Source organism: Rattus norvegicus, chromosome 8 (assembly GCF_036323735.1).
Source record: "Rattus norvegicus strain BN/NHsdMcwi chromosome 8, GRCr8, whole genome shotgun sequence".
Taxonomy (NCBI): Eukaryota; Metazoa; Chordata; class Mammalia; order Rodentia; family Muridae; genus Rattus; species Rattus norvegicus.
In genome coordinates this window covers 122,549,971-122,562,417 of record NC_086026.1, presented here as the reverse complement: position 1 = coordinate 122,562,417, position 12,447 = coordinate 122,549,971, and the positions used below count along the sequence as shown (strand labels likewise).

The window sequence follows — 12,447 nt, the reverse complement described above, 5'->3', positions numbered from 1 at the left end:
GTAGCCCAGCACACAGGAGCTTGAGGCAGGAAGATTCAAAATGTTCTGGGCTATACTGAAAATCATTCAGGACAAAGTTTCACAGGTATATGACCAGACTGGCAACATAAAGAGACAATGTTAAAAGTAATAAAGAAGCTCCGTGGTTAAGAGCACTGACTGTTCTTGCAGAGGTCCTGAGTTCAATTCCCAGTAACCACATGGTGGCTCACAACCATGTGTAATGAGATCTGATGCCCTCTTCTGGTGTGTCTGAAGACCGCTACAGTGTACTTGTATATAATAAATAAATCTTTAAAAAAAAATAAGAAAAGAAAAGAAGCTAAAACAACCTGGATGGTCATCCTGCCCATCAGGTAATTAAGAACAAACAAAACAGTATGAGAGAAAAACCTTGTCTCCTTTCTCTTAACCAAATGCCCACACTTGGAATAATAAAATGGCATAGCAGGTAGAGGCACCTGTCACAAAGCCTGACACCCTGAATTCATCCCCAGAGCCCACATGGTAGAAGCTGACTCCTACAAGCTGTCTCTGACACTCCATACACATGTACCCATACTCTCTCTCAGGAAAATATAATAAAACAGGTATATTTTAAGAACGTGATATTTGGGGCTGGGGATTTAGCTCAGTGGTAGAGCGCTTACCTAGGAAGCGCAAGGCCCTGGGTTCGGTCCCCAGCTCCGAAAAAAAGAACCAAAAAAAAAAAAAAAAAAAAAAAAAAAGAAGGTGGTATTTAACAGGAAGTGGGACTTAGGTAATATAATATTAATGGGTGGTATAGGAAAGCCAAACGGTGCAAGCAAGATGGTTCAGTGACCATTGGGTCAGGTACTGGCAACATGAGTTTGATCCCGAGGACCCACATGGTAAAAAGGAGGAAACTGTCTCTTGTAAGTTATTCTTTGGCCTCTACATGTGGACTGGGGCACAAGTGTGCACCTAGACCTGCACACACAAATGGCAAATAGGCTGTGATCTTGGATACCCAGAATTAAAAAATTACTAGCACATGCGTAAGCCTAGCAGTATGCATTCACTGTAAATGCTAGTTGTTGATGCAGGATATTTGATCATAATGAGACTGTGTTACTTACTGAAAAAAAAAAACAACTGTTTCTAGTTATGGTGTGGCTCTGCTCTTAGTACACACCTTTAATCCCAGACAATGAAGGTAAAATTAGTTTGTAGAAGGAAGCACTCACGTTAAAGTGTTGTTTAACTGAGTGGCAAACAAAGTGACAAAACAGAGAAAGATTTGACAAAGTAGGCAATGCCCAACTCTCCCAAGAGGAGAGGAAAAGGAAGCTACTTAAGGGAGCTGTGCAGAGAAGACAAAGGAGGCAGCTTTACCAGACAGAGGGCCAGGATACAGAGGGAGAACAAAGTAGACACAGGTGAAGACAGAACAAGCCAGAGAATGAGAAGGAGCCAGAAGATTAGAAAATATTGCTGGAGTTATTTTGAAGTCAAGCAGAGCAAAAATAGGGAAGGGGGGGTGGGAAAAAGGGGGAAGGGACAGGCTAGATTGAACCAGTTAGTGTGGAGAGTTTGAGCCACAACAGCTCAGCTGAGTTGAATCAGGCGGCAAGTTCAGAAAGAGGCTCAATTCACTCTAGGGCTACGTAAGACTGTCCAGAGCTTAGAAGCTTACAGGAGTAGTCCTAAGTTAGCAGACAGAGGCAGTGAGTCTCAGAGACAGCAGTTACTTCAGGAGAATAAAGGTTACTATTACAAGTTGCTATTTTCAGTCAATTTACTGTTGTTTATAGGCAAATGTAATGTTGTTAATCCTTAAGAAGTACAAAAAGATAAAAACAGAACATTCCAGTTCTGCTAATTTACCAGGGCTCTGACCCGAGTCAAAACACTTCTTAGGTCATCTTTTCTACAAGAGGAAAGTAAGAATGCAGACTTCCTAAAGCCATCCTAGAGAGTAAATGATATCATGCAAACTTAGCCCTTAAGACAGACCCCAAGACTCACAAGGGCTGCTTTTAAGTGGTGTTTCTCATTTTAACAATATGGAAGAAGGAAACCGTATTAACATAATATTGCTACAAAATCTACAAGGCTTTTGACGACACTCAAATACCAAAGTATATGTATCACACATGTACTACTCCCATGAGAGCTTAAGTCTCTAGTTATGACTTCTCCAACCAGATCTGAGACCCCAATCATCTCAACATTTTAACCTTGATACCAAACATCTTTCCAACATAACCTAGTCACAACCAAACTCAGCAGGCAGCATGCCTAGCCTACTGCTCAAGAAGGTAGCATCCCGGGGTTGGGGATTTAGCTCAGTGGTAGAGCGCTTGCCTAGGAAGCGCAAGGCCCTGGGTTCGGTCCCCAGCTCTGAGAAAAAGAACCAAAAAAAAAAAAAAAAAAAAAAGAAGGTAGCATCCCTAATTACTGTTCCTCTCAAGCCTCACACCAACCCAAAACAAAGTCCCCCTGGACCTACCACAAATTACATGTCAAATGGTTAGCTGGTGGTACACACCTCTAACTCCAGAACTCAAACTGTTAGATCTGTGAGTTCCTGACCAGCCAGGGCTACAGAGACCTGTGTCTTAGTTACTACAGTTATGAAGAAAAACCACAGCCAAAGCAATTTATAGAAGAAAGCATTTACTTAAAGGCTTGCTTACAGTTTCAGAAGATTAGTCTATGAACATCAGAGCAGGAAGCAGATAGGCATGGTGCTGAGGGCTTGTATCCTGACCTGAAAACTAGGGCTGGTATGGGTTTGTGAAACATCAAAGCCCACCCTCAGTGACACACCTGCTCCAACAAGGACACACAGACACACAAACACACGGACACACACACACACCTCTACCCCTCCTAATCCTTCCTCAATAGTCTACCAACTGGAGATGGAGTACTCAAGTACTCAAATATATTAGCCTAAGGGACATTCTCATTCAAACCACCACATCCTGTCTCAAAAAAAAAAAAAAAAAAAAAAAGAGAGAGGAGGAAGGTGAGGAAGAGGAAAAGGAGGAAGGTGAGGAGGAAAGAAAAAGAAACAGAAAAAAAAAAAAAAAAAACACAGCACTGTCACTGCTACCAAGCCAGCCCTTGCTACCAAGGGCTTCTTCTGCTATTCCTTTCCTTTCCCACTAAGGATTAAAGGACTGTTCCTCATATAAACCCTACCACATTTAAAATAGGATCACATGACCTTAGATGTAGTAAGTTTGAGGCCAGCCTAAGCCCTATGAAAACCTGTCTCAAAAAAATAAACAAAATAAACCCTGTACGTCTGTATATCCAGTGGCTTTCAACTTTGTCTTAACACCATACTAATTATACTCTAGCTGTGAGGGCTGGAGAGATGGCTCAGAGGTTAAGAGCACAGGCTGCTCTTCCAGAGGTCCTGAATTCAATTTCCAGCAACCACATGGTGGCTCAAAACCATCTGTAATGGGATCTGATGCCCTCTTCTGGTGTGTCTGAAGACAGCTACAGTGTGCTCATATACATAAAATAAATAAATCTTAAAAAAATTAAACTAGAGGCTGGGGATTTAGCTCAGTGGTAGAGCGCTTACCTAGGAAGCGCAAGGCCCTGGGTTCGGTCCCCAGCTCCGAAAAAAAAGAACCAAAGAAAAAAATTAAACTAGAAACATGATAGCTATGAATATTTAAAAATTCTAAAAACTTGTGTCCCGTCAACCCTGACAGTGAGTCCCATGCTAGCCAGGGCTACATAGTGAAAAATGAGAGCTTGTATCACTAAGTAAGTGAACAAAGAAAACCCAAACAACAGGCTCATTAGAATAGAATGCCTCAGGGCTGGAGGGATGGCTCAGTGGTTAAGAGTACTGGCTGCGGGGCTGGAGAGATGGCTCAGCGATTAAGAGCACCCGACTGGGGGCTGGGGATTTAGCTCAGTGGTAGAGCGCTTACCTAGGAAGCGCAAGGCCCTGGGTTCGGTCCCCAGCTCCAAAAAAAAGAACCAAAAAAAAAAAAAAAAAAAAAAAAAGCACCCGACTGCTCTTCCAGAGGTCATGAGTTCAATTCCCAGCAACCACATGGTGGCTCACAACCATCTGTAAAGAGATCTGATGCCCTCTTCTGGTGTATCTGAAGACAGCTACAGTGTACTTATATATATAATAAATAAAATAAAATCTAAAAAAAAAAAAAAAAAAAAAAGTACTGGCTGTTCTTCCAGAGGTCCTGAGTTCAATTCGCAGATGGTGGTTCATAGTCATCTATACAAGGATCTGATGCCCTCTTCTGACATGCAGGTACACATGCAGCAGAGCACTCATACATAAAATAAATAAAATAAACTTTAAAAAAAAAGAATAGAATGTCTCTAACAAACATTAGAAAAGGTTTTATGCTAAAATTTCTGAAAGAGAGAAAACTGAGTGATGAGTGTCCTTGAGTAGAGAAGAAGGCGTGGCATCTAATGGCAGAGCCAAGGAACTGACCTAAGGAAGACGGGTGACTCATTCATGCACCAGAAATAAAGACTAATGAACAGCGCTACCAGAAAGTGCTTAGACTGAGCCATAAGGCCTGTGGCGCTGCCAACTGCTCAAGCGGCCTCATGCTACGGTATCTTGGAAGGAACATGGAGAAAACGTGTGAACATCAGATATTTCCTGGAAGGACTCTTGGAGATGACAGAAGAGTTGGAAACTGTGGTATCACTATGACAAACATCTGACGGCAAAGGCTCAAAGGCAATCCACTGTCAGTATGGAGAATGAAGCCACTTCTTCAGCAGCTTTCTCTGAAGAAGGTGAGCAAACATTACTAAAGGGCTGACTTCCCACAACAGCCAATGCTGCAACATAGCACAAAACAGCCATGCTGAGCAAACATGTGTGCACTTACACAGTAAGGTGGCTAGCTAATTTCTTCAAAAGAAATTAATACTCCCTGTATTTTAGTAAATATTAGCTTTCCCAAACCCCATCCATCTCTCTCTCTCTCTCTCTCTCTCTCTCTCTCTCTCTCTCTCTCTCTTTTATTTATTTTATTTTTTTATTTTTTTATTTTTTATTTTTTTTGGAGACAGGGCCTCATTATATAGTCCAATTTGGCCTCAAACATTATCTATGGGGGAAACATTTCTTTCAGTGATGTAGCCACTAGTAAGATGCCCATGTTGTTCCTGTATCGGTCCCTTCACTCATGCTCCTTTAAATAACCCTAACTAAGCTTACTGATTCATTTTATTTATATATATATATATATATATATATATATATATATATATGACACAAAGGTAGAGTGGAACTATATGGAAACAGCAAGAGTAGGAAATAGCAGTGAGTGTGAATGTGGACAAAGTACATTAAACATACATACGAAGATGCCACAGTGAAACCCATTATATGTGGTTGATAATATATGCTAGGAAAACTGTATTTTAAAACTTGGTAAGTCTAACCATCCTACAACTCCTATAGGTCTCATCATTAAGTCTGCTTAGCTGTACAGTTTGTTTTTCTTGTCTCTATAGATAAAAACTTTCAAAGTACAGCCTATTTGCTGGATATATCACTAAGAACCGGTTCCATCCAGGGGAAGTTCCTGCCTGCATTCTAAAGCAATACTGCCACCAGAAGACTAAAAAGAAAAGTAACGGCCATCAACTCCAGCTAATTACAGAATATTTACTAATCTCCATCGGTGACTACCTAACAACTCCCTGATGCCAACAGGACACCCATTACTCCTTGTACCTCACCCCACTCCTCCCCACTCCCTCTCTGTTTGCAGCATCAAGTAAACCTGACACTGCATGGTGTTTCAAATCTGCGTTCGTCCCCAAGTGCGTGAAAACAAGAGAACAGATGAACGTTTAATGGCTTTCTGCTGTCAATTAAGGGGAAAAAGTGAATAAATGTCATGAGATGAGCGAAGGACCCTCCATGCGAAGGACCCAAATAAGCGCTAACGCGCTAACGGTGCGGTGTTTTGGGGAGATCACAACCTTCACGTAAAGACTACGAAAGAAAAGAGGGAGGAGGGGAAGGGAAAGAGGAAAAGAGAGGGAGAGGGGGAGAGAAAGACGGAGGAGAGAGAGAAGCAAAAAGAAGGGATACCAAAAGGAAAAGAGAAAGGAGAGGAAGAACGGGGAGAGAGAAAAGAAACTGGAGATTAAGTAAAACAGAAACCACTCGGAAGAGATGAACTTGACTGTCCAACTTCACGCTGTACCCAAACGCCCTGTCTCAGCGCAGGCGTTCCCCACGGGCGTGTACAAACGTTACAAAGTCTTCAAGCCTTTGGCCACAAGTTACCACTTTGCGAAGCGCCAAGCAGCACCGCAACGTGTCACCGAGCCGCCGCCTGCCTCGTACCCCAAGCCGAGGGGCGATGCCAGCGCGATCCCGGACCCTGGCGGCAGCGCGCCAGAGTTAAAGCGCCGAGGCGAGGAGCGCGCCCGCCCGCCCCGGCCGCGCGCCCGTTCGCACCGCCGCTCACCCGGTAGTTGCTCGAGCCCACCCAGCCGGTGAGCGCGTCCACTGTCTTGGCCAGGCGGCTCGGGTCGTCCTCCAGGTCCGGGATGGCGCCGGGCGCGCCGAGGTAAAGCAGCAGCTCCTCGCCCGCCTGCAGCCGGCCGCTCACGTCCTTCTGCAGCACTTGGGCGCAGAAGTACTCGGCGCCGCGGGGCTCCATGGCCGCGCCCGCCGCCCCTCAGCCGCCCTCGCCCCTCCGCCGCCAACTTTCCTCGCAGCACCGCCAAGTCGCGGCGGTGAAGACTCCGGGACGCGCCCGCCACCCAGAGGCGCCGCTCCCTGGGGCGCGGCGGCCGGCGGGGGACGGCCCCCCTAAACTAATCAAACTCGGCGCCCCCCGGTCCCAGCCCCGCTTCAGAGGCTGCGGCTGCCGGCGACGTCAGCGCGCGCGTGACGTCAGAGCGACGCGCCCGGCCTCCCGGCGCGCCCGAGCCCCTCGTGGGCTGCGGCCTGTAGCGTTACTGAGGACCAGAGCGTTGGGCTGTCGGGGCCGTGTGGGTTGACTCGCGTGGGCGACCCCAGAAAGCCCCTGTGGGAATCCCGGCGTCTCCGGCGTTTCGCCCCGCCTCCATCATCAAGACTGAAAGAAAACTTTCTGGTACTTGTTCTCTCCCTGCCCCGCCTCTGCCGTCTTTTAAAACCGGAATACACGGGTCGTATTCTTCCTCGGCAAAGGCCTGGCTGTCCCTTCCTGCAGCCGCCCACACAGTCGCCCTGGAAGACTTTGTTTCTTCTAGTTGATACCGAGTGTTTGCAAATGGATCCACATTTCTGTTGACTCACTTTCACCTCCCAACCTCACTCCGGAAAGTTCCCAGACAGCTCTAACCTACTGCCTCTAATCTGCCCTAGGCAGATTTTGTTTGGATAGGGATTTATATAGTACAGGATGTCCACGAACTTACCCTATAGCAGAAGATGATCTTAAACTTCTGGCCCTACCTCTCAAGCCTGAACCACAAAACTCGAGTTTTATTTTGGGATGGCCGGGGCTGTTAATTAATTAATTAATTTACTTTTATTTTATGTGTACATGTGTGCACCTGAGTGTGTGCGCGCGCACCATGTGCACACTTGCACACATGTGCTTGCTTACAGAAGCCAAAAAAGGAGGTCAGATCTGGAGTTACAGGCAGCTGTTAGCCACCTGATGTGGGTAGTGGGAACCGAACTTGGGTTCTCCGCAAAAACAACAAGTCCTTAACTGCTGAGCCTTCTCTCCAGCCCAGTGTTGTTGAGAATAGGTTTAGCTGAGAAACGTGAACTAGTGTGGGACTCTTGATCCTTCTCCCTCGGTGTCTTGCATTCTAAATTTATTTCTAACATGGTAGGGTAATTTTCCCTTTTTTAAATTATATAACTTTACCCTTTTTTAAATTATATAACTCTACACTATGTTCTTTTTCCTTTCCTTCCCCACTCCCAATTTCTTTAACTCTGATCTCAGTATCTGTAGGGCTCAATCTGCTGCTGTATTCTTTGAGTCTAACTTCTCATAGCAAAATGTTGGTATTTCATTCCATGAAGTGTGTATCTTTAAGGTCTCTACCTTTTTTATACTTAACCATTTCCCATTATACTCTGGCTTGTTGATCCATTCATATAGCAATAGGCATCTGGGTTGTTCATGGTTTTTATAATTATTTCCATATGCACCTGAGTTTGGGTGCCCTTGGAAGCAGAGACATCAGGTTTCCTCTTGCAGATGACCCAGGTTCGATTCCCAGTATCCACATGGCAGCTCACCACCATCTACCTACAATTCCAGAAGATCTAATGCCCTTTTTGACTTCCAAAGGCACCAGGCATACCCATGGCACACATATATAAAATGCTCATACACATTAAAAAGTACATAAAATAAGTATTTTTAAAAGTTTTTTTTTTAATTTTTAAAATACCATTCCTTAAATAATGCAGGTGGTGCTTTGAATGTTGCTATATAGAACTGTCTTTCTCTTGGTGGAGCACTCCTGTAATCCTAGCACATGGGCAGCAGGACGGTCAGGAGTTCAAGACCAGCCTAGGCTACTGAGATCTTCTCTCAAAACAAAACAGTAGATAGAGAAATTACTCAGTGGTCAAGAGCACTTGTTTTTGCAGAGACCCAGGCTTGAGTCCCAGCACCGACATGGCAAGCCATAGTTGTCTGTAACTCCAGTTCTAGGGGATCTAACATTCTCTTTTAGTCTCCTTGGCCAATAGGCATGCACGCAGTGCATATATAGATACGCAGGAAATATAGCCATACACATAAATCTTTAAAAGCACAAAGGTGCAGGGAAATGAAAGGATTGGATGGAATTTTAGGAAAGAAAATGATAACCTGAGAATCCCGTCATGACCAGTCATTAGAATGTACCCAGGAGCACATGTCTATTCTCAACAAGACAGGAGACTGACTTCCCGGCCTATTAGGTATTTGTGAAAATAGTGGAAACTCTGAGGAAATTTTTTTCTAATGGGAGTATTTTCCATACAAAAGCTAGGAAAAAAGTGAGCACACGACTAGTTTGAAGTCATGTTTTCAACAAATGTCCACCAAGAAAGGCATTGTGTTCTCTTCTGGGTGGGGTATTAGGGAACAATGGGAGTGGCTTACTCAAGATTTGGCACAGCCCAACTGGAAACAACACCGATGTTGGCACTCTAGGAAATAGATGTGTCGTAGCCACACAGTAGAATTCTTGTCGAAATAACAATAAAATGACTCGGAGAGGACAAAAGTAGGGATGTCACTCAGTGGTAGAACACTTGCCTGGACGGGAAAGGGCCTGGTAAGATGACAGAACCAAAACAGCCGCTGAGTTGAAACACTGGGGGCTGTGGGCTCCTCTTGTCACATCTCCACATCAACAGTGGTTTGGATTGGCCCTCTCACTGTGTGCCGGTGTGCAGGACTCCATGTAGCCCTTCAGTTGAAAAACACCCTCTACTGGATTTTTTTTTTTTTTTTTTAAGATTCTGAGCTAACTGCTGGACAGAAAGATTTTAAGCACCTCTTCAGGAAAAGATCTCAACCCCAACATTTCAGTTTCAGAAACAGGAATGTTAAAAATGGTGAATCTGCACTCCGGGCTGAAGGTTCCATTTTGTTTTGTTCTCAATTTTTTTATTCCATTATTAAGGGGGGAAGGGGACATGGCAAAAGCATGGAGCTGTGCATGTTCCCACGTGAAAATACAATATAACAGTAAACATAACCCATCAGCCTCCAACATGGTCCCCCCATCTTCACCTGTAGATTTCTATGCTCTTGAGAGGACTGCTCTCTGTGGTGAGCGTAGTTGACCTATGAAAACGAAAGATGGCTATGGAAATAGCTTCAACTTGTCTCTTGAGAGGAAGCCAGCTGCCCTGTCAAGACAATCAGGACAGCTGCTTCTTGGTGAAAGCCAGATGACCTTGAAGCCTCCCCGTGGCCTTCAGACAATCACAGCCTTGGCTGCTGTCTTAGCTGTCACCTCAGGAAAGAACCGGAGCCAAATAAGTGGGGGAGTCTCTCAAGCTCCTGCCCTGCTGGGATGTGAGAGATGATGAATGGTACCCTTGTTCTAGGCCGTCCAGAGTGCGGCCGCCTGCTGCTAGCAACATAGCCAATACAGCAAATCAGGCGAGCCAAAGTGCAGCTCAAACTTTTTAGTAAATTTTAATCGGAAAGCTCCGCTAAATGAAATGGAAACCTGCTGCTTAAAACATTCATTTGCAGGCAAGGGGGACAGGATTTTATTTACAGGACTTTGTAGATTTTTTTTTGTTACAAAATGTTTTTAAAATGATCTTTCATAAAGTGGAAGTTTTTAACATGAGATCGGCCGGTCCTTGTAGACTCTCAGGAAGTCTCCTGTCCACGCGGTGAGGTGGCATCTTTACAGTTTGTTTTTCAGAAATCTACTAAGTTCTCATCCTTGCTGTGGAAATGCTTAAAAATACCCAAACTGAGACCAGTCCCATGGGCAAGAGCCAATCTCTAACATTATTAACAATACTCTGCTATGCTTGCAGCCCAGATCCTGGCATAACTGTCTTCTTAGAGGCTTCACCCAGCAGCTGACTGAAACAGATGCAGAGACCTACTGCCAAACATTGAATGGAGCTCGAGGAGTCTTGTGGAAGAGTCAAGGGAAGGATTGAGGGACCCAAAGAGGACAAGGACTCCACAGGAAGACCAACAGAGTCAACTAACCTGTACCCTTGGAAGTTCCCAGAGACTGAATCACCAACCAAAGACCTAGAACCCGCACATATGTAGTTGATGTGCACCTTGATCTTTGTGTGGGTCCTCCAACAACTGGAGCGGGGGCTGTCCCTGACTCTGTTACCTGTCCGTGGATCCTGGTCCCCTAATTGGCCTGGCTTGTCTGGATGTGCCTACTCCTGCAGAGACTTTATATGCCAGGGTAGAGTGACACCCAGGAAGGGGACTCCTCCCTCTCAGAGGAGAAGAGGAGGGGCAGGGGAAGGAATTGTGGGAGGGGGGACTCAGAGGAGGGGGGGATATTGAGATATAAAGTGAATAAATGAATTAATGAAAAAGTAGTGTGTTAAGGGTTGGAGAGATGGCTCAGCAGTTGAGTGCTGACTGCCTTTCCAGAGGACCTGGGTTTAGTTCCTAGAACCCATATTGTTGCTCACAACTGTCAGAAACTCCAGTTCCAGGGGTATCCACTGTTCTCTTCTGGCCTTCTCAGTCCCTAGACACACGGGTAATACACAGACATACAAGCAGGCAAAAACTCATACACACAAAATAAAAAACAATGTGACATTTAAGAAATTTAGCTTAGTGGCAGAGTATTTGAGAAAAAAAAGTGCATTTAAAATCAATATGGTGACACATAACTTTACTGTCAGAATTTGGGGGGCTGAATCAGGGAGAATCAGAGAATTGAGACCATCCTGGGCTACAAGTCAGCTTTTGAGCCACCCTGGGCTGCATTGCCAGAACTGTTCCTCAGGAACAACAACAAGAAAAGTGGCATTTAAATCAAATTATGCAAGTGTCTAAGGAAACTCTGGTGGCTGTTTTTCAAGAACAGAATACCCTGACTAAACACAATAAAATACACAGCTCAACTTAAAATTGCTCAAAACTTTGATACTGATTGTTAATTACCTTGGGAAATTGAAGAGGAAGGAAGGAAAGAAGTTAGTTTCGTGACACTTTAGATGATAGTTATTTCCAAATTTGTTTAGGACAGAAAACAAGTTGCCAATCTGAAAAGTTGTTTTCTTGTAAAAATGACATCTAAATATATATTCAGGACTATACATAATCCAAGCCTCCTTACATTTAGATGAATATATGTTATTAACAAGGCAATTGTTAATTTCTTTTTAATTTAACCTCTTGAATATCCTATTGCCCTGTGTCCTGGAGACCCTGCAGCTTTAGATCTGCAGAACTAGTCCCTTCATGAGCTCCAGCAGTTCATAAATGGAGGGCAGGGCTTGGGTGGGCCACTCAAAGCCCTGGATTGGGCCTCGGGTAATTGAGCAGCACTGCCCCACCTCAGCCAATGCTGCAATCAGCAAGGAGTGGGGCCACTTCTGCTCTCCTGCCCTTAGGGCTGGCTCACCTGCTCCTTAGCCACCAGGGCCTGCAGCAGGTGGCAAATGGGGGTGGGGCATCTCTCCCTCACCACAGCTAACAAGTGCTGGGACCAGTTCTTCCCTACTGGCAATTGTTAATGTGTAATGGAGACGTCTATAGAGGCATTAGCTGATAAAATAAATATTAAAAATCATTTTCCAGGAACATAAATCGTAGCTGGGTGTAGTAATGCACACCTGTAATGCTAGCACTTGAAAGCTTGGTAGGCAGAGGAAGGCAATGCTTGCCTAATGTGTTCATAGTGAGTTCCTGGCAGGGCAGGGCTACACAGTGGGACCCTTTTTAAAAAGAAAAGTCTTTAGCACACTGAATTTTCTAGAAACAAATGTATGGG

The 12,447-nt window shown here is 44.7% G+C and overlaps 1 protein-coding gene and 1 long non-coding RNA gene across 34 annotated transcripts in view; one reads left to right on the top strand and one right to left on the bottom strand.

Moving 5' to 3' along the window:
* Clasp2 (cytoplasmic linker associated protein 2) overlaps positions 1-6,886 on the bottom strand; it is a 181,403-nt gene extending 174,517 nt beyond the window's left edge. For 32 of the 33 annotated variants that reach the window (XM_063264733.1, XM_039080674.2, XM_063264735.1 and 29 more), the window contains exon 1: positions 6,465-6,872. In XM_063264733.1, coding sequence (XP_063120803.1) covers positions 6,465-6,659 — 195 coding nt within the window. In that variant the 5' untranslated portion in view covers positions 6,660-6,872. Of the gene's footprint in view, positions 1-6,464 lie in introns of all 33 variants that reach the window. The other variant, XM_063264756.1, reaches the window with a different exon arrangement.
* A 10-nt stretch (positions 6,887-6,896) lies between these two features.
* On the top strand, positions 6,897-11,035 carry LOC134480240 (uncharacterized). Its single transcript, XR_010054494.1, has 2 exons — positions 6,897-7,097; positions 10,505-11,035. It is a non-coding gene; the product is annotated as an uncharacterized LOC134480240 (long non-coding RNA).
* Positions 11,036-12,447: the final 1,412 nt, after the last annotated feature.